Source organism: Rhinolophus sinicus, chromosome 14, assembly GCF_057876585.1.
Source record: "Rhinolophus sinicus isolate RSI-liver-muscle chromosome 14, RSI-T2T, whole genome shotgun sequence".
Taxonomy (NCBI): domain Eukaryota; kingdom Metazoa; phylum Chordata; class Mammalia; order Chiroptera; family Rhinolophidae; genus Rhinolophus; species Rhinolophus sinicus.
The window spans coordinates 186,746,667-186,771,665 of NC_142514.1; the positions used below are offsets into that span (position 1 = coordinate 186,746,667).

The 24,999-nt window shown below is 58.5% G+C and overlaps 1 protein-coding gene across 4 annotated transcripts in view; it reads left to right on the top strand.

The window, feature by feature from the left end:
• OSBPL5 (oxysterol binding protein like 5) overlaps positions 1-24,999 on the top strand; it is a 56,964-nt gene that overhangs the window by 18,032 nt on the left and 13,933 nt on the right. For 2 of the 4 annotated variants that reach the window (XM_019755662.3, XM_074336897.2), the window contains 10 exons: positions 7,998-8,154; positions 10,540-10,622; positions 17,214-17,306; positions 17,554-17,655; positions 18,880-19,083; positions 19,933-20,017; positions 21,301-21,472; positions 21,878-22,085; positions 24,253-24,437; positions 24,886-24,967. In XM_019755662.3, the coding sequence (XP_019611221.3) occupies positions 8,019-8,154; positions 10,540-10,622; positions 17,214-17,306; positions 17,554-17,655; positions 18,880-19,083; positions 19,933-20,017; positions 21,301-21,472; positions 21,878-22,085; positions 24,253-24,437; positions 24,886-24,967 (1,350 nt within the window). In that variant the 5' untranslated portion in view covers positions 7,998-8,018. Of the gene's footprint in view, positions 1-7,997; positions 8,155-10,539; positions 10,623-17,213; positions 17,307-17,553; positions 17,656-18,879; positions 19,084-19,932; positions 20,018-21,300; positions 21,473-21,877; positions 22,086-24,252; positions 24,438-24,885; positions 24,968-24,999 lie in introns of those variants that run through there. The other 2 variants (XM_074336900.2, XM_074336899.2) reach the window with 2 other exon arrangements.

Consider the following 24,999-nt stretch of genomic DNA (forward strand, 5'->3'; position numbering starts at 1 on the left):
TCTGACCCCAGGTGGAACCGGGGAGCCACTGGGGGGCTCCCCTGAGTACCACCCCCTCCTGGGGCAGGGATGAGCTGTCACTTGAAACCGAGGGGTGGTGTTTTAAGGCCAATAAGCGTGCCCAGGGGGAGAGCCTACTGGCAGGCTGGGTTTCCTGGGGCGTCCCCAAGGCGGGTGTAGATGAAGAGGTGTTGGGTCGTTGGGACCCAGCCCAGAGGGACATGTGTGACTCGGGACCAGCCTCCCAACAGTCGCTGCGTCTCCAGGTGTCATTTTTAGCTGTGGCCTGCTACTCACGAGGCTCCCCCTGGGGTTTCATGCCTTGGAACTTGTTATTTCATAGCGTGATCAGTGTCAGGGAACAGACCCAAATTTAGGCCTCGGAACTTTGAGGACAAGCCCTGCCCTCTCCCCTCTTCCCGGGGCACTTTGTCAACCCTGACGGCTCTGGGGGGGCCCTGAGGGGTCTCTGGACCCTTCTCCATATCTAGTGACACCACCAGGCAACTCACAGGTGGCAGGACTTGGGGCCAGCTGTCTGCCTCAATATCTGTAAAATGGGTTCGCGCGCTGACCACACGTGTAATGAGAGGGCCGTGGGTCAGCACTGTGGTTACGATCAACAAAAATGTGAAAAGACGAGGAAATTCGACTTTCTTTTTAAGAAACAGCGTCTTTCACCAAAAGTCACCTCCTGGACGTTTCCTGTTACTGGTGTGTTTCAGTCCTTTATTCCTTTTCATGGCTGAGTAATAGTCCCCTGTATGGGCAGACTGCAGTCTGTTCATCCACTGATGAGCTGCGGGATGTCTGGGCCGCTTCCTTTCGGCTGCATGGACGTGTGTGGACATGGTGCTGTGTGCGCATATGTTTCTGTTTTTCTTTAGTATATTTCGTTTCTCTCTTGTTTCTTTTTTGGTCTCTGTGGGGCCCTCCATGTGGCCCCCATGTGTCACGGATGAGGCTGATGTCACACTAACATTTTCTCACCAGGAAGCTGGGTGTCTTCTTGTGTGGTTTGCCCTCTTGTGGGTCGGGATGGTGGTCTCCAGGGTCCAGTAAGCAAAGGGGGCTGGTGCAGAGCTTGGGGGTCTGTAGGCTGCTGTCAGGTCACCTTCCTGGACTGTCCCCACCGTGGCAGGACATGGAGGGGGTGGTCGGCCCAAGGCCAGGCTTGTCCTGCCTGACTGGCAGGGCAGCTTTCTCCGCCAGACACAGTGACTTCTGCCAGAACCAGTTCCCCCATAAACCACTGGGGAGGGGCAGGTGGAGGCCGTGACTGTGGGCCACCCACAGTCTGACTTAGGGTCACGGGGGCTGCCACGGCTGGTCATCCCAGAAGGGCCCAGGAGGCAGAGCTCCTGCTCATGACCCAGTAGTTGCCCACTCCGCCAGTCATCGGGTGAATGAGGCCTCAAGACCCCACCAGCCTCAGCTGGGAAAAGTGCAGACAGCCCCTCACCTGACAGATGAAAACCTACAGGACCCCGCTGCAGGAGAGAGCACACAGTGGGAGCTCAATGAATTGGGCTGCACAAGTCAGCACAGCTGATTCTAACAGCCCAGGGCTGACCTACTCGGTGCAGGACCTGGCGGTGGGGCGAGAAGTGCGTCCTGTCCTCCCACAGGGTCCTGGGCTCTTGCAGGTGGCTGGCTGGGAAGGCTGGGGCTGTGACAAGGGGCAGTGGGCTTCCCGGCCATGGGGACTGCAGCTCGCGTTCTCTCTCTGGAGTTCCTGTCCGGGCCCTCAAAACAGTCCCAGCAGCCCCCTCACTGCGGGGTGATGGGCGAGCTGGGAGTCAGGGGCCCAGCACTAAATGGCCTCGTGGCCTGGGCAAGTCAGCTCACTCTTGGGCCTCAGTTACTGCATCTGTAAAATGGAGAGAAGGCAGGAAACGGAGCATTTGAACGCTTGGGGTCGTTTTTACTTCTAAGATGTAGGCTCTCCCCAGTCCCTGGCCAGGTGGGAGGCAGACAGGAGGGGTGGGGCGTGGCGCCTGCCACCCCCTCCAGCTCATGCAGCTGCCAGGCTCTGGCTGGGGAGGATCCATGTGGGCTGGCTGGTGTGTGCACAGGGCTGGGGCTGCTGCTGGGTCAGAGCTGGGACCCCTGGACAAGGGGCTGCTTCTCAGTTTATACAAGGATCGCCTTCGATGTCATTGAAGCCAGGCCCCCCACCTACCCTCTCCGTGCAATTCAAGTTGTGATAAAACCCCTAAAACCCCTTTCCTGAAAACCTTGTTGAGACTGCACCTCACTGCTATGTGAGAATAAGCTCTCCTTCTGCTCTTTTGGAAACGCCGCTCTGAGAGGGACGGAGGGGGCTGGTGGGCTGGGCCCCTGTGCTGGGGCAGCAGGGTGTCTGGGGTCCACGCCCTCCCCCAATGAAGTCAGTCTCACCACCAGGGCAGGCAGTGGTCTGTGGGGCTATCTTCCCAGGGAAGGCACGCGGGCAGGAGTTCCAGTGGGAAACCTGGGTGAGGACGTGTTCGAGTGACATTAGCGCCCCAGGGAGGGTCCCCTGGGTGAGTCAAGGGCTTCAGAACTGAAGCCACCCCCACGGCATGGGTGCTAAGCACCTCTTCTAGAAGTGGATGGGAGGTCAGTCTGGGGACCCAAGCCCACCGCCTGTCTCGGGTGTGGACATGGATGCCCAATGCTGGTCAGAGAGTGGGGCAGGCTCCCGCCCTCCTGGCTGGGCTCCTGACTCCCCACTGTCCTCCCTGCCCCCGCCTGGTCACACAGCCCCTGAGCGCACCAGCGCCAGGCTGCAGTTCACATACAAAAATCAAAGTCCCCTTTTAGTTGGGACGGGCAGCAGGCTCCAGGTGGGACGTGGTGGGGTCAGGTCTGCAGCTGGGACCACATCCGGTCCAGCTGCCCGGCTGGGGCTTCCTAGAACTGGGAGGGGAGTGGTCGGCTGCAGAGGAAGTGGCTAGTGGGCAGTGCCCAGGACAGCTGACTGGGGTTCTGAGCTTGCTGTTGGACGGGTGTCGGTCAGGAGGCCAGGTGGGCGGGTGCCAGAGGCCGGCCCTAACCCACAGCCACATGACCTGGCTGAGTCACAGAACCCTGAGGCATGGTCATGACTGTCCCCTAAGCAGCCTAAGCCACTTCCTGCCCCTCTCCCCAGGGCTCAGCCACTCCACTGCCATGTCTGGGGAATGTCTCTCTGGGGAGGCCCAGCTCCAACCTCTTCCCTCCAGGAGCCTGACCCCCCGCCTTCCTTTCTATCCCTGCCCTCAGCATCTCCATGGTGCAGAGGGGGCTGGGGGCTTGAAGCTGTGCCACCTTCACGGGAGCCGGGCATGGCTGGAGCCATGAGAACCCCTCCCCTCTTGGGGCCGTGGTTTCTCCATCTCTGCACCCCACCCCCACTTCTCCAGTGTCATAGAATCACATCAGATGGGAGAAAACGTGCAGAAGGGCCTGGGGGGCTTCGAGGGTCCATCAGCGCAGCAGAAGGCCTGGGAAAGCTTCAGGTCCAGAGCCCTGTCCGCCAGTTTGGACACATGGGGGACGCTCCCACACACTGAAATGCATACCAGGCCGCTCTGAGGGGGCTGCTGCTCCCATGGGGTCTGCTCATGTTGCCCAGTTGGAGCCCCATGTGGTCGGTCCATCCAGGACAGCAGCCCAGCACATTTTGGATGCTCGGGCTGGTGTCTGCTCTCAGGGAGGGCAGCTGTTGCTGGGCTGGGGTATGCAGTGACCCCTTGGGGTGGCTCTGGAGACCTGGTGGCTTCCTCTGCCCTTATGGTCACTAACCTTGGGGCCTGAGCCAGTTCCTGAGCCATAAGTGTGTGGTATTGACATGGGCTGCTGTCCTTTACTGATGGCTGCTGTCCTTCTCTGGAACCTGCTGACCTCTCCATGGAGTGTGCAGATGGGGAACCAGGCAGGTGGGCTTATGTTGCTTCATCCCTGAGCTTCTCTGTGATTTCAGAGCATTTTTTTCCCGGAATCCACTTGATTCAGGCAGAGGTATATGAGTGCAGGTGCGTTGATGGTGGTGACCAGACTGCAGTGCCTGTTTCTCCTGCTCCCACCAATTATAGAGAACCCCCGGTGGGACGCGCTACACCCCTGCCCGGGAACCCTGGCCCTCCAGCCCAGCTGGGCTGGCCCTTCACACTGGGTGCTGGAGAAAAAGCCAAGCAGGCTCCTGTGGGCACTGGGGCTGGGCTCACACTTTGTTTGCTGTCTCAGCCTCTCCAGGCGCCTTCCCCAGACGTTGACACTCCCCACCCCAAAGCAAACCCCCACTTATACACAGGGTCTCGGAGACATGCATGGATAGCGGAGGCCACACATCCATTGGAGGCAGAGCTGGACACTCCACCCCCCCATGGGGTCCCCAAGCCTTTGCGGGATGACCCTGAGGAATGTGGTCAGAATGGTTCCCTCCACCTCCCCGCTGCAGGTGGGGTGTGAAGGGGAGTCCACCATTCTGCTGACTCCTTCTCAGAGCTGCACGCTTCCCACGGTGGATTCTGCCCCAGATTGCGGCTCTGTCCGCCTGTGCAGCTCTGATAAGGCACAGTGACCTTTCTTTACAGGGATCCCATTATTCTGGCCTGAACGTGGGTGTCTGGGTGGTGCGGGAAGGGACAGCCGGAAGGCAGCTTCCCCTGGGGTGAGGCTGGGTGGGCTCCCCACGCTCCAGGACTTGCTGTTGGACCGTCGGCCTTGGCACCGGATCAGAGCGCTTGTCTCCTGCCAGGTGTGCACTCAGGGGTGGGCCCAGGCCTGCACCCCCTGCTCGGGGCCAGCACCATGTGGACCCCTCACCACTGACTACAGGGGACTGTCATGCCCCATGGGGACAGGGCAGCCAAGGAGTCTGCTCAGCTCCTGCGGGGGGGCGGGGGGGGGGGAAGCAAGCAGCCGTTGGAGGGACCCCTTCCGGGTTGTCCCTGTCCCAGGCTGCTCCTGGCTCAGCCGGGGTCTGTTTCATCATCCATCCTGCCTCCCCCCTCACGGTTGGGCTCCTCCCGGGGCTGCGGCCTTCACATTTCTCACTAGTAGGAAAGCAGTCAGCAGGTCCTCCCAGCTCCCAGCTCCCAGCCCCCTGCATCCTGCCAGGGTCTCATGCCAGGGCCTCATTCCTCAGCTGCACCGGCCACTCGAATCCTCGCCACACCTGGTGTGGGGGTGGCAGGTGGTGGGAGCCTCACCAGGGTTACGGGGGGCGGGGGGGGGGATGGCCCCCAGACTGACCGGCCACCCCCCCTGAGCCTCCTCTTCTGACTGGGTGTTGGCTCTGCCGCCTGCATGCACCAGGGGAGCTGGGCTGCAGAGCCGCACGCCCCTTCTCCTTGTGGTGGGCAGGACGCAGTGGACAGACAGACATATCCCCCTTTCCTAGAACTTGCATCCTGTAGAGAGAGGAGAGTTAACAAAGAATGATTGCAACAGAGAACACTGCAGGAACTTTCACTGTTGTGTGGGGAACTCTCATTGTGTGACAGAAAAGGAGTGGTAACTCTGGGAAGTGACATTTAAGCTCAATGCGGAATTCCAGAAAGGACCCAGCCACTCAGAGATGTGGGGGAAGGAGGGGAGTTCCGAGAAGAGGCCCCTGGGGGGATGGGCTTGGCATTTTCAAGGAACATAAGGAGCCAGTGACCTTGGATCAGAGGGGGGGAGAGAGCGAGGTAGGGGTGAGGTGGGTGGAGAGCCTGGAAAACCACAGGGAGACTGAGGCTGGACTGGGTTCTAAGGCGGCAAGGAGCCACTGGGAGGATGTGGCCTGGATTCACCTTTGCCATGAACAGAACACTCGCCCCTTGACCCCACTGAGATAACCCACCCGTGGGCAGTAGGCAGCTGTCACCAGCAGCCAGGGTGGGCCCTGGGAAGACCAAGGGACTTGTACCTTCAGAAGAGCTGTGCAGACCCTGAAGCCACTGAGTAAGAGCAGCCACCCTCCCTGTCTGAGCCTGTCACAGGTGCCTTCCAGGGGCCCTGGTCTAGGGGTGTTGGGATACAGAGAGGACATTCATGGCACACATGTGTACTGCATTCAAATTGTTTCATACTGTCGGTTCAGTCATTTGAATGTCACCTCTGTTGTGTCTGATTGTTGAGTGAATAGGAAGGAAAAGGAGAGGGGAAGACGGGAAATCAGGCTGCTCAGCTGACAGGCTAGAGGGTCATGGAAGGAGGAGGGAGGAAGGGAAGGAGAGAGGGAGCAGAGGTTGGATGGATAGATGGGAGATAAGCAAATAGGCAGATGGATGGATGGTGGGTGGGTGCATGGATAGGTGAATGGATGGGTGGATGGTTTTAGAATCAGTCCAACTTGGCTCAAGCACAAGAATTGCCAATTAGCTGTGTGACCTTGGGTCAAAATCCCAACCTCTCTGAAACCAGTTTCCCCACCTGCAAAATGGCAAAGGTAAGAGCTCAGCCAGGTGACAGGACAGTGATTAGGAAGGGAGAGGCAGGAGGGGCTGGCCCGACCCAGCTGCAGCCTTGGAGACCCTCATCCTGACCACCAGGCAAGGTGCACAGAGGAGGTTCTTGGCTACCACTGGTAGCCCCCAGGCCACTGACACCCTGGGCCTCCCTGCCCACTCCTGAAGCCCCTCCCAGTTCACCCTCCCACCCTGTCACAGCAGGAAAGGCTCTGTTTGTGCCCCAGCCCAGGAAGGCCCAGGGCCATGGGAGAAAGTGGGGCCATTGTCCTGGGCTTGGCAGGAAGCCATCGGCCCACCCAGGGAGGTGGCAGGCGACATCCCTGGGTCTGTGGGAGACATTAGTCAGCGAGTGTCTACAGAGCATGTCCTTGGGAGTGGATAGACCGTAGATCAGGAGCTGTAATCTGCTCGTCCACCACCTACCAGGCTGTGACCAAAGGGCGAAGCGTTCAGCTCCCAGAGCCACAACTTTCTCATCTGTAAAACGGGCTGAAGTTGGTGGGGACGGGCACCCTCAGCTGTCAGCTGCTGGCCCCAGCCCTGCTCAGGGTAGGGCAGTTAGGGGACAGTGGACAGAAGGGACTGCCTCTTTCTTCCATCGGGTTGGGGGTAGGAGGCACAGACCTGCCCATGAGCCGTGCGCGAGGCCCCCCGGACAGTGGCAGGGCCTGGGCAGGCAGGAGGCCTGGCAGTTGGGCCCCTGTGGCTACTCCTTCTGTTGGGAGGGGCAGGCTGTTTGGGACAGTGCTGGGAGGCAGGAGGGAAGTTCGGCCAGGAAGGTGAGGCTTGGGCTGACACACACCCCACTGCAAGCACACCTGCACCTTCTCTCTGTGTTAAGGTGCTTTGGATGCAAGCGATCGGAGCCCCGCCAAGGCGAGTGGGGAGGGTCTCATGCGTCCTGCTCTCACGGGGGAATGGCTCAGCACCATGCCAGCCATCCCCACCCCCTGGAGAGTTGGGGCCACCTGTCTCATCTGACTGTGTCCCCTATCTCTGGGCAGTTCTGGGCTGCCGCCCCCGCGTGTGACAGTGGTATCTCCCTGCCATGGAGCTCCATCCCCAGGGAGGGAAAGTCTGCCGTTCCGGCATGGGTCAGGGGCCCATCTCAGGTCCACTTGGCTGGGGCCAGGGTCCTCCAGGGCCAATTTGATGCTGGGCTTGGGGCTGGGGGGTCCTCAGAGAAAGATGTCTGCCACACCTGGGATGGGCTACACATCTGGCCAGGCTGGTGCTGGCATGACTTCTGCCAGGGCCGTCACGGCCCTCCCTCTCCAGCCTAGAAAGACTGAGCTTGGCCCAGAAAGCTCCCTGGGCCAACGGCCCCCTGCTGACCTTCCTCATCCATTTCTGAGATGTCCCCTGAGTGGGGACCTGAGTGTAAGCCGGGGTGGCCCCTGCCACTCACTCTCACTTTCTGAAGTGTCTCTGGTCCCCTTGTGGGGGTTGCTGGGAGGACACCCCGGCATCCAGGCCCCCAGGGCTGCCCCTGGTCTTGTTCTGAGTTGTGACAGCATGCTCTCCCTCCCTCCCTCCCTCCCTCCCTCCCTCCCTCCCTCCCTCCCTTCCTTCCAGAAGCCCCCCAGCTCCCACGCCATGAAGGAGGAGGCCTTCCTGCGGCGCCGCTTCTCACTGTGTCCACCTTCCTCTGCCCCTCAGAAAGCTGAGCCCGGGAGAATCACCCGGAGCCTGCTCTTCGGAGGAGAGAATGAGCTGTGCCCTCTCAGCCCAGGTCAGTGCCAGTGCGGCAGCCCCACTTAGCCGGGTCGGGGCAGCTGCTTGAGCCTGGGTCCTCCCCGGCTTTGCAGCCCTGCTGTGTGACCTCAGGCAGGCCCCTTCCCCTCTCTGTGCCGTCCAGTCAGTGAGGGCGACAGCCTTGCTCACTCCTCCCTCACAGTGCTGGCTGCTATGTGGGATTAATGAGCAAAGGGCTTCCAGGGCAGTAAAGCGCCATGGCCCATGACCCACAGGGCCGGTGAAGCCCCGCCAGGTGAGCAGGTGGCCCCTGTCCAGGCCTTGGGGGTAGCTCGTCATCCTTGGAGAGGCAGTGTGGTACAGTAGCCCCACACATTTGCTTCAGGAACAGGCGGCCTGAGTCCCAGCCCCAGCTCTCCAGGCTGGGTGGCCCTGGGCCAGCGGCACTCTGTAGCCTTAGTTTCCTCGTCTGTGAGACGGGGGTAATATTGGTACGTACTAGCCTCAAAGGAGGGAATGATTCAGTCCAGGCTGCTGTCATGTGGCCTGTGGGTACAGTGCTGAGCACAGAGAACACACGGTCACCTGTCCTGCTGATGCTCTCGCAGCCCCAGGCCCCCGCCCCCTCCCCTCATTCTCCACGCCCCTCCCAGACAAGTAGGAGCTGAGTTTTTTTGCTATATCTGTGACTGAATCCCCAGAGAGCCCAGCCCTTCCTTCCTGGTGCCCCTGCAGGGGTGGGAGGTGGGGCCAGTGCCTGCCCTGGGAGACCGCCCGCCTCCCCGCTCCAGTGCCCTGGCCTGGTCTCCTCCAGCCTGCCCACTCCCACTGCCTGCTTTAGGGGTGACGGGAGAGGAGCCCCAGCCCTTCCTGGCCATAGTACCTGCCCTGCCCCTGGAGGGGGCAGAAGAGCATGAGACCCATGCGCTGTCAGGACCTGAGAGGCTGCTGGGACCCATCCCAGCCAAAGTCTCATCAAACAGTTGGGGAAACTGAGGCCGTGTGGGGAGGGCCTTGTGGAAGTCACTCAGCGGGCCTGGTGTGCAAGACGCCTGGGGAAGGAAATCCAACATTCCTTCTCGGTTGCCATGCCCTCGAGGAGGGACGCATCCCAGTGGACGGTCAGTTTCAGAGGAATTTGGTGCCCAGAGTGAGGCAAAGGCCTTCTCCATGGGCAGGACCAGGAGGTGAGCACAGACGGGCCATAAGAAGAGGAACCAGCACTCAGCCTCCGACTGCTGGGGAGCTGGCATCCCTGCCCCTCAGGTGCTCTGAGGGCCCGGGTCCTCCCAACCCAGTGGGCAGCGGTGCTTCAGATGGTCACAGGCCAGGCTCCCAAGACAGGCCTTGAACGCAGAGCACCCCGATGAAAGGCCGGTTGGAAGAGCAGAGAGCCCCTGCTCATGGCCAGGCTTTGGGCCAGGCTTTGGGTCACGGCGGGGGATGGGGACGCAGAGGCAGCCAGGCCTCCGCCCACGGCCCCACCGAGGACAGGGATGCTGTGCCACCTTCAGTGGCTGCTTTTCCAGGGCCTTTGCTGCCCAGGTAAACCTGGGCCCTGAAACAGCATCACTTCCTCGGGTCCCCATGCCGACTTCTCCTCTGAGCACGGCTCTCAGTCCCCAGCCCTCCAGCCCCTCCCCACGGCTCCAGGGAGAGGGGTGTACAGACTCCTGCCCAGGTGGGTTCTGGGTGCCTGTCCTCACTTCCCCCCGAGGATGGTTCTGCCCCGGTGGTTTCTGCCTCTGCTTCTCAGCACAGGGACCTGGGGATACACCACCAGCCACAGGAAGCAGGTGGGAGTGGCCATCGGGCAGCCTCTGGCCCCTGAGACCATCCCCCTCTTCCTCCTGCCCATAAACCCAAGGGTCTGGAACCCACTTTATAACAAATGGAGCCAGGGAGGGGTGGCGACACCTCAGGTTCCCTCCCTCCCTTCTCAACCGAGCTGGAGAGGGAAGTGGACACCTGCCAGGGCAGGTGCAGGGTCAGTGTCTCCACCTCCCTCCCAGAGTCCAGTTCTCAGGGGCAGTGGAATTCTGGGAGAGGATTTGGGGCATGGGAGGGGGCTGGGTATAATCCGGCCCCCTGAACCCACTGGGTGCCTCCACGCCTGGACGCCACGTTCTGTCTCTGAAAACTGGGGGCCTGGCTTTACAGAACCCCAAAGGACAAGCCACACCAGCGCCCAAGGCGTCCCAGTTCCTCTCTGCAGGTCGTGGAGCCAGGCCAGCGCTCCGGGTCCCTCCCAGTGGTGACAGTGACACTTGTGTTGATTAGATCTCTTGGGCAGTGTCCTGCAGCCACACTGCCTCAGACTGGCTTCCTGCCCCACCCAGGCGCCTGCCACACGTGGGCAGCCAGCCGGAGAAGCCAGGCTGCCTGCCATGCTCTGGGCCTCACCCCCGCTGCTCTCTTTCAGGGAAGGCCATGGAGCCCAACGGCTCGGCGCTGCCCAGGGAGGAAGGGCCCCCGACGCCAGGCTCTGCCACGAAGGTGCCACCGGTAAGTGCCTGGTGGAGGAGGAACCCAGGGCCCAGAGTCTGCCCAGGGTACAGCAGGAAGTGGCTTGAGAAAGGGGACAGCAGGGGCGCCAATAGAGTCTGTCACTCCCAGCCCTTTCCAGGAGGATTAGCTTTGAATCCCAGACTGCAAACCCAGGGAAGGCTGCTGGAAGCAGGGATGGGGCCACTGAGGGCTTGTTAGTTGTTTCATCAGAGCCACCTTCTTGGCGTAACGTGGGGCCGGTTGCCCGGGGGCCAGAAAAAGGCTGTGGACTGCTAGGTGGCGACCAGGGACAGAAAGTCATGCTAAAAGGAGGCTCCCCAGCCCCGCTGTTGTAGGGAAACCCATGGAGGAATGAGCCGTTCCTCTCTCTGCCTCTGCATGTGCTGTTCCTTCTGCCAGGCATGCCCTCTCCGGGGGCGCACAGAAGGAAAGCATGGGAAAAGCTCACTGGTTTGCATGTGCACACGCCACACGCACGCACCACCTGCGCCCCAGGCCGGCCCCTCTCAGCTCAGGCCAGTCGTGCCTGTCCAGTCAGAACCTTCAGGCCAGGGAGGGTACGAGGCCCTGGGCACCACGTTCAGTGTTTCAGGCACACCCTTCCCCCGCCAGGGTCTCAGGCCAGGCAGCCACAGTCCTCATACACTGACGGTTCTGGCAATGGGGCTGGGGGATCAGCACAGGTAGAGGCCAGGCTCTCCCCATGCCCCAGCCACCGCGACCCCCTGTGACCTAGAGCAATGGCCTTGCTCTTCTGCGACCCCAAGTCCTGGCCTGCAAACAAGGGTTTAGTGCTGGTTCTGATGCTCTGTCCCCAGGTTCCCTCAGGTGAGAAGCAGCCAGGTCTTTGGTGGGTGCCCACACCCCCACCCCTAGCCTGCATTTCCCACCCTCAGCTCCCAGGGCTGCCAGCTGCTAGGAGAACAGTGGGAGTGTGCACACGCACGTGTGTGTGTGTGTGTGTGTATTGTGTGTATGTGTGTGTGTATTGTGTGTGTGTAGTGTGTGTGTAGGTATTGTGTATGTGTGTGGTGTGTGTGTATTGTGTGTGAGGTCTGACAATTAAGTTCACAAACTTGTTGCAACAATGTTGCTAACCTTTTTTGATATCAGAGGGATTCTTCATTATGAATTTGTACCAACTGGACAAACAGGTAACCAAGTTTACTATTTGGAAGTGCTGAGAAGGCTGCGTGAAAAAGTTAGACGACCTCAACTTTTCGCCAACAATTCATGGCTCTTGCATCACGACAATGCACCAGCTCACATGGCACTGTCTGTGAGGCAGTTTTTAGCCAGTAAACAAATAACTATGTTGGAACCCCCTCCCTACTCACCTGATCTGGCCCCCAATGACTTCTTTCTTTACCTGAAGATAAAGGAAATATTGAAAGGAAGACATTTTGATGACATTCAGGACATTAAGGGTAATATGACGACAGCTCTGATGGCCATTCCAGAATAAGAGTTCCAAAATTGCTTTGAAGGGTGGACTAGGTGCTGATGTTGGTGTATAGCTTCCCAAGGGGAGTCCTTCAAAGGTGACTGTAGTGATTTTCAGCAATGAGGTGTGTAGCACTCTTTCTAGGATGAGTTTGCGATCTTAATTATCCGACCTTGTATGTGTATATGTATGTGGGTGGGTGTGTATACAAGGTGTGATTACAAAATACAGTGAATGCTGCTGCCGAGTGCCATCCAATGGAAAGGCAGGGATCTTCAATACAGAAAGTGGTACATTGAACCTTAGTAACAGTGTGTGACAAGTTTCAACTTGTTTGGTGCAGTCAGTCGGGTGTGAGCTACGGTTGAGAGAAAATATGTTTCATAGTGTGGTGTAAGTCATCCTCCATCATGACAAGGCTCCGTGTCACACATCGCTTCTGGTGCGGTAATTTCTGTCAAATAAAAACATTACGGTGTGTCCTCGTTCACCTTATTCATGGGATATGGCTCCGTGTGACTTCCAGCTCTTCCCCAAAGTCAAAATGATTCAGGACCTTGAGGCAGCCACGACAGTGCAACCAAAGACACTCACAAAAGACGATGTCCAGAACTGCTTCGGAACGTGGCAAGAATGATGGGATAAGTGTGTTCAAAGTGAGGGGAGTATTTTGAGGGGGATTAATGGCCATGTGTCTTTTACAGTAATAATTTTTTTATTTAAACATTCACCGTATTGTTTGATCACACCTCATATATGTATATGTACATACATGTATGTGTATGTGTATATATGTGCATATGCGTGTGTATGTGTGTGTCTGGAATATTTTATAGTTTAAGAAATTTTTTTAAATTGCAGTAAAATAGAGATAACACAAAATGTACCATCTTAACCATTTTAAGTGTGTATTTCAGTGACGTTAGATACACTCACACTGTCATGCGGTCACCACCACCATTTCCAGAACTTTCCATCGCCCCAAACGGAAACTCTGTCCCCATGGAACACTCCCCTCCCCTCCCCCAGCCCCGCACCCCCATCTACTTCCTGTCTCTGTAAATCTGACTCCTCCAGGGACCTCGTGTGATGGGGTCACACAGGATGTGTCCCTCTGTGTCTGGCTCGTTTCACTCAGCACAGTGTCCTCCAGGTCCGTCCACGCTGTAGCAGGTGTCAGGATGTCCTCCCTTCTGATAGTTGAGTGACACTCCCGTGTGTGGAGGGACTACTCTTTCCTTATCCATTCATCCGTCGATGGACACTTGAGTTATTTATTTTTTTAGACACAAGCTTATTTCATAAAAACATTGAAACATGGTTATGTCTTTCTACCACCCAATAAAACATACAAACGTTAACACTCACCTTGGTTCAAATTCCAGATTCCATTCATTCCATCAATAGCTGTTTTCTAAGCATCTTCTAGTGCAGGGGCCCGCACTGCTGGGGTCTCTGGGGACAGAGTCCTGAGCAAAACAAAGTCCCTGCTGTCCCCAGCTTACATCTAGTGGGGGGAGACAGGCGCCAGACAGGACAAGTGGGTCTACATGTGTCAGAGGCTGTGGCAAAAAGAAAGGAAAGCTCTGTGCACCTCCCAGATTCTTAAGAGCAATTTGGGACCACCTTAGAGGGCACACGTTGGGAAAAGTGCAAACTCTAACATATAAGGTCTGACCATTAAGTTCGCGAACTCATCCCAGAAAAAGTGCTACACACCTCATTGCTGAATATCACTACGGTCAACTTCGAAGGACTCCCCTTGGGAAGCTGTGCACCAACGCCACCCTTCAAAGCAATTCTGGAACTCTTTTTCTGGAATGGCCATCAGAGCTGTCGTCGTATTACCCTTGATGTCCTGAATGTCATCAAAATGTCTTCCTTTCAATATTTCCTTTATCTTTGGGTAAAGAAAGAAGTCATTGGGGGCCAGATCAGACGAGTAGGGAGGGCGTTCCAATACAGTTATTTGTTTACTGGCTAAAAACTCCCTCACAGACAGTGCCATGTGAGCTGGTGCATTGTCTTGATGTGAGAGCCATGAATTGTTGGCGAGAAGTTCAGGTCTTGTAACTTTTTCACACAGCCTTTTCAGCACTTCTAAATAGTAAACTTGGTGAACTGTTTGTCCAGTGGGTAGAAATTCCTAATGAATAATCCCTCTGATATCAAAAGAGGTTAGCAACATCAGTGCAACAAGTTTGCGAATTTAATTGTCAGACCTCGTATGTGCATATGTGCGTGCATATATGTATACATAGTATGTATTTTAATGAGGTAAAACAAATGAATGTAACCATTTTAAGTGCACAGTTCAGAGCATTCGCAAAGCCGTACGACCACCACCTACGTCTAGTCCGGAACTTTCCCGTCACCCCGCACCCATCAGCAGTCTCCCCACTCCCTTGTCCCCCGGCTGCTGGCAACCTCTGCCCCCTCCCCATCTGTATGGATTTGCCCTTCTGATGGTTCCCATAGAGGGAATCACACTGTGTGGTCCTTTGTGCCTGGCGTCTTTCACTGGGCATCGTGGTTTGAGATTCACCCACGCCAGGGCAGGTGGCAGTACTGCACTCCTTCTGAGGGCCGTGTGGGTGGACCACACTTGGCTCGTCCGTTCGTCCATTGGTGGGCACTGTGCTGGTCCCACTTTCCACACTTGTTTCCGTGCGACAGCTCTATGAACGTGCATGTGTGTGTGTTTAACTGTGCGAGTCCCTGCTATCAGCTCTGTTAGATTTCTACCTAAGAGTGGAATTCCTGGGCGATTCGGCGGTTCTACGCATGGAATTCTAAGAAATTCTGTGTTAGACGCTTCGAGGAACTGCCAAACTCTGCTCCACCGTGGCTCACCGTCTGACAGCCCAGCAGCAGTGAGTGGGGTTCCCACCTCCCTCACATCCTCAGCAACCCTTGTCTGTTCTGGGGTTTTGACTATTACTAACTATAGCAATCCTGGCTGGTGCATCTCCCTACCGACTCGTGTTTATTGGCTATTTGTAGCTCTTCTCTGGGGAAAGAGCCTCTCAGGGCCTTTGCCTGCTTCTTAATTGGATTGTTTGTCTTTTTATTGTTGAGTTGTGAGAGTTCTTAATATATTCTGGACACCAGACCCGGATCAAATAATGTGATTGCACGTACTTTCTCCCATTTTGTAGGTCGTTTGAAATTACTTTGGTAAAGTAATTCTTAGGGCGGCACATTTCTGGTCTCAGGTTCCTAGTTCTGAGCAGCGTTTCTTATTTCGAAAGGTGCTTCCTTATTGCACGTGCTTTGATGTACATAGCGTCCAGGACTGAGTACGAGGGCCCACGGGGGCCTGTGCAGGGTGCCCAGCAGGGCCCTAAGGACAGAGGAGGCAGCGGGCACTGCCCACAGTGCCAGGCAGTGGCTGCAGTGCCCACACCCCAAACACAAACACTCTCGTCCACCCTCGCCCAGGCCCATAGCCCCAGATCTCACCTTCTCTCTCCCTCTGTTGCCTTTCAGCCAGATCTCGTGGAAAGCTAGGTGGTGGGGAGCTGGCAGTGGGTTCATGTATACATACATTCATTCATTCATTCATTCATTCATTCATTCATGATGATTACTGAGCACCCAGCTGCTGGTGCCAAGCGATGTAACGGTCCCTGGCAGGCATTCTAGACAATAAACAAACATCTCTGTGACTGTGGTTTCAAAAGGTATTGGGTTGGCCAAGAATGGGTGTGTGCCATCAGGGTTTCATGCCAGTGGGCAGTCAGAGCCTGGAGTCTGGAAAAGGAGCTTCCCGAAACAGGGAAGGGCATTCCAGGCCAAGGGAACAGCATGCGCTAAGTGAGGGGGGGCACCATGCACAAGAACCCCAGCTCCTCAGGAGGCAACGAACTGGGAGCACGCGTTGCCAGCCCGGCCCCTGGAGGCCTGTCATCTGGCCCAGGTCTGGCCTACACGCCGTCACTCACACCTGGCTCCTTATCACTCCTGCTTCAAAAACTGCTTCTAGAGCAGAGTCACCCAGCCTCCCGTCATGGGTCCCTTTGTTCCTGTGATCTGGAATGTTCTTACTTGGCTCCAAGAGTGCAGTCCAGAGTGACACTGCCTGAGTCCAATCCCAGCTCGGCCCCTCATGAGCTGTGTGACCTTGTCAGGTTATTGAGACTCTCTGTGCCACAGTCTCCCCGTCTGCAGGGTGTAGATGATAACAACCCGAGCCGTGGTCGTTCACGTGCACAGGGCTCTCCATCCCCGTCCCTCACGGCCTGTGTTACTTGGGGGCAGCCACCTCTCCTTTCTAACCCCAGTGCCTGAGGCCACACGTGGCAGGCGGTACTGTAGGATGCCAGGCCACTGGACAGCCCACAGGCAAATGAATGGGTGTGGCTGTGTGTCAAGAAAACCTTATCTACGGGTGCTGAAATTTAAATTTCATGGGATTTTCACATCTCACCTTGATTTTCAGCCCCTTGAAAATGTAAAACCCATTCTGAGCTGCCAGGCTGTACAGCCACAGGCGGGGGTGGGCTTTGCGCCACAGTTTGCCATCTGAGTCCCTCCCTGACCCCCACCCCCACTGCACCCTTGCCCTATAGCCTTTCGTCCTGGCTCTTTCTCCCCACTCTCCTCCCCCAGCCTCAGTTTCTCCATCTGTAAAAGGCCCATGGCCCCTTCTGGCTCCCAGACCCCTGGGTTTCTGCTCCTGGCCCATGTGGCCTCCCCAGTGGGCCTGACAGGTGTGCCTTCTCCCCAGCTCCCGCCTCCCTCCTCCCCACAGGCTCCAGCAGGCCTGGGCACAGCCCCCCCCCACCCCCCACCCCCAGTGGTGGTTCCCCTGGCACCAGGGTGGGGCCTCCGCCCTGCACAGCCTCCCCCTGCACATGTGGGCTCTCCCTGTGCAGGGGCTGGGCAAGTGGCAGTGGCTAGGAGCACCTCCTGGGCCCCCTGGGAAGGTCACTGTGTGTGTCCAGTGCAGGCCTCAGTGGGCCTGCCTCAGGGCTCCCGTTCACGTGTTCTTTGTCCTCCCTCGTCCCCCCCACCACCCCCGCAGCCCACACCCCAGAAGTGCTGGTGAGGGGGACCTGCTTCCCCGCCCACCCCCAGCGCTCCACAGCCCCAGGCCGCACACCAATGCCCCTTCTTCCCCGACCTGGGGCTCTCTCTTGCAGGCAGAGTACAGGCTCTGCAATGGGTCCGACAAGGGGACCAACAAGGAATGTGTGTCCCCAACAGCCAAGGTCACCAAGAAGGAAACTCTCAAGGTGGGCCTGGGACTGGGAGGGAACACAGGTGTGTCATTTGTCAGGTGAACGGGCACCTGAGCCAGTGAAGCCAGCAGCCCCCAGCTTGCCAAAGGGAGGGGGAGAGACCATGCCCGGCCACCTCCATGCCCTCCACCCCCTCTCCCCTCCCACCCCACCCCGTTCCCTGGCTGGGCTATGGAGGCCCTGGGGATGGCCAGTCTGGGGCCCTCTCCCTTGACCTGCCCACTGGGTGTGCCGGGCCCAGGCGCAGAAAGAGAACTACCGGCAGGAGAAGAAGCGTGCCACGAAGCAGCTGTTCAGCGCCCTGACGGACCCCAGCGTGGTCATCATGGCCGACAGCCTGAAGGTAGGTGCGCTGGGCACACGTGTTGTCCCAGCATTGGCCACGGCTCAGTCACGAGGCCTCCCCAAGGGACGGTGCAAAATCACCAGCCATTTGGGAGCTGGTTTAGCATATTTGTTCCTACACATCTGTGTCAGGGCCCTGCGACAGCCCTAACAAATGGCCATAAGCTGGTGGCTTAGAACGAGAGAAATGTACTCTCTCCCAGTTCCGGAGGCCAAAGTCCAGCACGAAGGTGCTGGCAGGACTAGGCTCCCTCCTGAGGCTCCAGGGGAGGGTGCCTCCTGCCTCTTCCACCTCTCGGGGCTCCAGGCGTCCCTGGGCTCGTGGTCACATCCCTCCAGCCTCTGCCTCCATCTTCCCACGGCCCCTCCCTGTGTCTCGCTCTGTGTTCTGTTCCCTTATAAGGACGAGTGATTGGATCAGAGCCCACCTTACTCCTGTATGGCCTCATCTTGACTTTCTTGCATCTGCAAAGACCCTATGTCTAGTTAAGATGGGGGTGGGGGCCCTGGCCTGCTGGTGGGGGTCAGAGTGCGCGTGGAACCCTTTGCTCTGGCACAGAGAAGGGGAGGCCGAACTCGGGCTTCATGGGAGAGGACCAGGGTTGGGGTTGGAGGCCTGTGTTCAGACCTCACTGAGGCACTGGGTGATTCCCTCAGCCCCCAGCCTCAGTTTCCCCCTCCATACAGTGGCGGGGGGGGGGGGCGTGGAATGGGCTGCTGTAAAGAGCAGACCAGACAGGTGTACCAGGAGTCTGGTCATCTGCAGAGCCCTGGGCCTGTGTGGGCTCCTTTTCTGTGTTTTCACAAAACTATGATTAAAAAATTAGGTTCATTAAAAAAGGCGATTTCACTTAAAAAAATATTAGGTCCAAAAGTGAAAGTTTATTTAGAATGAGAAAAGAAATGCCAAGTTTCAAAATTCACAAAGCTGACAATTACAAGTCACAACTCATTGCTAGTTGCTCCCAGGACCCTGGGAAGGCCTTGAACCTGAGCTTGAACTTGAACCTGGCCTTGAGCTTCATGAGCTCCACCAGAAAATCTCTTCCTGGCTCTAGTGTATTTCTTTGGATTCACTATAAGTTATGAGCTCCTTTTAAAAATGGAAGGAGACCTCTGCCTGAGGCCCAGGGCCTCACCCTGCCTCGCCCCCCCCCCAAGCCGTCTAGATGCCCCTGGGGCATCGCCTCCCAGGCACTAATGCCACTGCCGCTCCACACAGATCCGAGGGACCCTGAAGAGCTGGACCAAACTGTGGTGCGTGCTGAAGCCAGGGGTCCTGCTCATCTACAAGACTCCCAAGGGGGGCCAGTGGGTGGGCACAGTGCTGCTACACTGCTGTGAGCTCATTGAGCGGCCCTCTAAGAAGGATGGCTTCTGCTTCAAACTCTTCCACCCACTGGACCAGTCCATCTGGGCTGTGAAGGTACTGCGGGGAGCCTGGAGTCCGGGCTGGCCAGGCCTCTGACCAGGAGAGAGGCCCCGTGGGGAGCCTTGCAGGGGATGGGCTCTGATGGGCAGTCAGGCGGCTCATCCTGCTGCCCCAGCCGCAGGGGGCAGGTGGTGGGCTGTCTGACCCAAGGGCCCCATCACTGCCCAGCTTGGGGGGATGGGGGACCTGGGTTAAGTCTCTCAATGGTGGGAGAATCAGCTGTGGTCCTTACCCTCCCGGTGGAGCACATGGTGGGGCTCAGGGCCTGGTGACATGCGGTCAGGATCACACCTGGAGCCCTTGTCTAGAGGCTGAGGGACAGGCCACGTGAGCAGCTGCTCCTAGCCCAGAGCTTACCCCTCCTAATCGGGGCTGCCCAGCCCAGGACCAGCTGGGGTTAGGCTGCCAGATCAAATCCAGCATCCCCAGTGAAATTTGGGTTTCAGAGAGACATCAAATAGTAAATAGTTTTTTAGTATAAGCATGTCCCAAGTATTGCATGGGATATACTTAAACTAACAAAAGGTATTTATTATTTCTCTGAGATCCTAATTTAAGTGGGTATGCTGAATTTGCATATCCTGATTCGGGCCACCCTAAATTGGGGGAGTTTAGAGCTGGAAAGCCAAGGGCCACCAGCTACGAAGGGGGACAGAGAGTCCCCACCGATCCTCTCTTGCTGCCCACCGTGGCTTCATGGCCAGGCGTTTAACCCCACCTGAGGGTCCCGAGGCCCCGGAAGTGCCCATGCATGTCTGATTGTGGGACTGAATGACCGCATGACCTGTGTTTTCACTTGTCCCTGCGTGTCCCCTCGGCGACACTGGGTCTCTGCCTCTCCAGGGCCCCAAAGGCGAGACTGTGGGCTCCATCACGCAGCCCCTCCCTAGCAGCTATCTGATCTTCAGGGCTGCCTCCGAGTCAGACGGTGAGTCCCTGCCTGCTTTGTGGGTCTCCCCAGTGACCCCACTTGAAGCGACCCTCCTGGCGGGTTTATAGACCAGGTGCATGGGGTCCTGTCCTGGTTCAGGCCCTGTCACCACCACCCAAGAAGGTGGCATCCTGCCCTCAAGGGACAAGCGCAGAGCCAGGCAGGCCTGCCATGCACTAGTATCTCTCTGAGCCTCAGTTACCCTGTGGGCAAATGTGAATGATGGCACCTGTGTCCCCAGTTGTTAGGAGAATTTGATGACCTCATATAAAGCAACCAGGTAACAATTACTGAGCACCAAACACGTGCCAGGCACCATTGAAACAATAGATTCTACTGTTATTATCAACATTTAACGTATGAGAAAACAGGCACGGGGAAAATTCCAGTAAGAAAGTGGCAGAGCCTGGAAATGAGTCCCAGTTTCCCCGAACTCCCAAGTACATTGCATTGTTGGAGCGCCCTCTAGTGGCTGCTCCGAGTATAATGGTTGTCCCGCCCCCAAACCCCGCCAAGCGGTCTGGGCGGGCACCCCCTGGGGGATCGGGATGAACGGCTCGGATCCCACCGGCGGTCCTGGGACGCCTGGCCTGACCACTGGGCATGCCTCCCGGCCTTGGGAAGGCGATTGAACTGCTGGTGCCGCGGCGCCCCCTGGTGGTCATAGGCGCACCTGCGCTCTCGGCACTGTCCTGAATTCCTTGAATCCCACCCTTATTTCCCCAGCCCCCCACTCTGTGCCAGGCCCCACGTGGGCCCCGGGATGGACAGGGAAGCCCATGCTCTCACGGAGCCTGCAGTCTTGGGGGAGACGGGTAGTGAACCGTCAGATAGGAGGGATCTCTGTTGGGACAGGGGGTGGGGCAAGGTCAGCATCCCTGGGGGGATGGGTAGATGTAAGTAGTGGCTGGTTCTAGGGCTTGGAGGTCGGGGATCCTTGAAGGGTCTGGGCGAGGCGGGGAGCTTCCTGGTGGGGAGGCAAGGAGCACTCTTTGGGGAGGATTGGTGGAGGCAAAGGGTGGTTTTTTCCATGTAGAGAGGCAAGAGGGGAGGGCTCCCAGGGTGGGGTGGAGTCTCTCCCTGGGATAGGGGAGGGGCATCTCTAGTGGGCTCGCCGGTGGGGGGAGGCGTCGGGGGAGTCCTTGGAGAGGAAGGATGGAGTGGGGTGTGCGGGCCTTCAAGCGGAGAGCGGAGTGTGTGGGCCTTTTCCTGGCAGAGCGCTCCCCAGTGCCCTGGGCGCCTTCTGGGGCCAGGCCCGCTCACACCCCCGTCCCCCCCAGGCCGCTGCTGGCTGGATGCCCTGGAGCTGGCGCTGCGCTGCTCTAGCCTCCTGCGGCTCAGTGCGTGTAAGCAGGGCAGTGACCGGGAGCCCGGGTCCTCACCAGACGCCTCGCCCTCCTCGCTCTGCGGGCTGCCACCCTCTGCCACCATCCACGACCAGGACCTGTTCCTGTGAGCGCCCGCGGGTGGGGTGGGGTTGGTCCCTCCCAGGAGCTGGGGACTCCTGCTTGCTGGGAACCTTGCCAGCCACCACCGCACCCTGAACCTGGCTCTCAGTGGCACTAACACTGAGTCTCCTTATATGGGGTGGGGGGCAGATGCCATAAGTGTCTGCTGCTGGGCACCTGAACCTCAGATCAGGAGACAGGCCTCCTTCACTCCACAGTGAACCTGGGAGCCTCAGCTTCTCCATCTGTAATCTAGGCTGGTAATGTCAAGTGCCGGTTGCCGAGGTGATTAAACCCAGGGATGTGTGTGGAGTGCCCAGCAGTGAGGGATGCCTGGGGTGGGGTCCCTGGGGTGGGGATGCCCTGAGATGGGCATGCCAGGCCTCATAGGTGACCTTTCACCTTCCAGACTGAACGGGTCGTCCCTGGAGAACCACCTGGAGAATGATGCTTTCTCAGACAAGTCGGAGAGAGAGATCCCTGAAGAGTCAGACAACGAGACCCAGGACCACAGCCGGAAGACCAACGAGAGCGGGAGTGACCAGTCGGAGGCCCCTGGGGGCCCAGCGCTGAGAGGGACCACATACGTGGAACAGGTCCACGAGGAGCTAGGGGAGGTGAGAGCCCACCCAGCTGGGAGACCCAATGTCACCCTGCACCTGCCCCCCACCTGAAGCAGTGGTGGCAATGCTGACGTCCCCTCAAGGAGAGCTCTGCAGGGTCTGCAGGGTCCCAGGGGCTAGGGGAGCAGGAGGACCAGGATGGCCTGGACGCAGGAAAGCCAGCCTGGGGCCTCGCGGGCTTGGGCTGAGGGTGTTGGGAAGGCCACAGGTAGGCTTGGGGTCGGGGCCTGCCAGGTCCAGTGGCGGCCTCAGGAGGGCCCGGGGCAGAGGTACAAGCTGGACCTGCTGGGGGGAGCCATGGCCGGGACAAAGCCCGGGGCGCCTTGGACCCGGGTAGCAATGGAGAAAGGAGAAGAGGGGGTTCAGGTTCCAGCTGACTGCAGTGCCCCCTATGCGACCAGTGCTCTGGGAGAAAGCTGGGAGCTGGGCGTGGGGACAGCATTGTGTCCCGAGTTTGGACATCAGGGGGAGACACTGCTGCACGTGAGAGTCTGGGGCCCCAGGCAGCAGTCTGGACATTAGGTCATGGAGCGGGCACCCCGAGAGGCCTGGGGTCCAGGCACCCCAGGCTTCAGAGACTAAGGACAGAGGAGGCTGCTTGGAGGACCCAGAGCGTTTGCTCTGAGACCCAGAGCAGAAGAGAGGGTGACTGCCGGGTCAGTAACGGGGTGGAGGCACCTTCACCAGGGCACTCCCAGTGGACAGGAAGGGGCACAGTTAACGGGAGTGGGTGGGGCATAGAGGTGCAGGCTGCTTAGCTGTGACAGCTGCCCCTGTGAGCCCCAGAGCTGACCTGGAAATTGAGCCAGGGGACGCTCAGGGCCCCACATGGCCACTCATGGGGTTCAGGCATGGCCCCTCCTCCAGAAGCTCCCCCTCCCCTAGTTGCTCAGGCATGCTGTCCAAGGAAGTGCCACTAGGCCTCAGCCATGACTGCATGCACAGAGAGGCAAAGCAACTTGTCTAAGGCAGCCCAGCTGGGTGGTGACAGACTCCTGACAGACATGTCTGGTTGGTGGCAAACCAGCTTGCTACCACCCTGGCGATGACTGCCCTCTGGGCCAGGCATACAGGTGGCTCTGAGTCAGCTCCTGCCTCTATCTCCCAGCAGCTGGCCAAGTCACTTGACATCTCTGTAAACCTGGGATGAGCAGTGTGACCTTGGGCTGCTTCAAGGCATAGGTCTAGGGAGGAGGAAGGGCAGTGTCTGTAGCCCTGGGCCTTCCCTTGCCTCCTCGCCCAGCCCAGTGCAGCCATGTCCAGGCCAGAGGTGGCACTAAGGCAGTAGGGCCCCAGGGAGGGGAGATGGGCTTGGCTTTGGACCTGGCAATGCCAGTGTCATTTGCTGAAACTTCTTCTGTGCTGTGGGCAGCGAAGAGTTGGCCACGCCTCCATGGCCCTTTCTGAGGTCATTCTGCCCAGCTGAGGGTTTGCTGGTTAGTGTGGGTAAGGAGCTGGAGCCCCACCCCCTGCAGACTCGGCCAAAGCCCAAAGCCCGAGGCTCAGTCTTTCCACAGCCCATGGCACCATGGTGAGAGTCAGACATCTCAGGAAAGATAGGAGGGTCCAGGGTGGCCCCCACCTCTAGCTGTATGCCCTGGACAAGTGAGGGCACCTTTGTAAAGGAAGTGTAGGCTGGAAGCGCCTATGTCATTCACATCACCTGAGTCACCCGGCAGGTATGAAATTCAATGGTCACGTGACACTTCCTGCTACAGGCGCAGAGTTGTGCTAAGTCCCCGGATGAGTGTCAGCAGCCAGGATGGGGGAGGCTCCACCCTGGACCCAGAGAGTTGGGGGAGCTGAGCCAACGTGCAGTTCTACACCTAGGGCTCGCCCGCACCACGCCCTGGCCTCCTGCTGGCTAACACACCCAATAAAAGGCTTTCAGGTCCCTGCAGGGGCCCAGTGAAAGGAACAGAGGCTGCCAGTGTGAGGGGGCCTCGGCCAGCTGGGGTGGAGACACGTGCTGAAAAGGGCAGGGGTCAGGTGGGGCCAGACCAGCGGGGTCACCAGATGGAAGGGGTGCCAGGGGTACCGCCGCCCCACCTCCCATCACGCCTCCTGCAGCCAGAGTCAGCTGCCGCTGTCCTGCCCCCCCTCCCAGCCCTCTTGGGCGGCTCAGAGCTGGGGACCCTGACCGCCACCCCTCTGTTGGCAGCTGGGTGAGGCGTCCCAGGTGGAGACGGTGTCTGAGGAGAACAAGAGTCTGATATGGATGCTACTGAAGCAGCTGAGGCCGGGCATGGACCTGTCCCGCGTGGTGCTGCCCACGTTCGTCCTGGAGCCTCGCTCCTTCCTCAACAAGCTATCCGACTACTATTACCATGCGGACCTGCTCTCCAGGTGAGCAAGCGGGGGTGCCCACCCCCCGAGTGTGCCCAGAGACCCCCCAAGGTCCCGCAGCTCCTGCCCACCGTACAGAGGGTCCCCGGGACCTGGGCTGAGCTTGGTCCACTGGCCCTGCCAGCTCAGCCTCTGAGGGGGCCCAGTCCCCAAGACCAACCCTGGGAGGAGCTGACGGAGAGGGAGGGTGGGGGCAGCTCCACATCCACTCGGGGCCGGAGCCTTCAAAGGTGAGTGTGGGATCAGCCCCAGCACCTTCTGTGCACCCCGAGTCCTGAGCCCTGGCATTGGTGCCCTCGAGCTGAACAGAGTGGGCTGCAGAGACTGTAAAGGGGACTGTCAGCTACCAGCCCTCACGGTGGGGGGTGGGGGGGGAGCCTCCAGCGACATGGAGGGGGGTGGCCCAGGCACCCTGGTGGAGTGAGGGAGTTCCGGTCTGTCTGTCCAGGGCCGCGCTGGAGGAAGACGCCTACAGACGCATCAAGCTTGTGCTGCGGTGGTACCTGTCTGGCTTCTACAAGAAGCCCAAGGTGAGGAGAGGCCAGGGGCGGGGCTTGGCCCA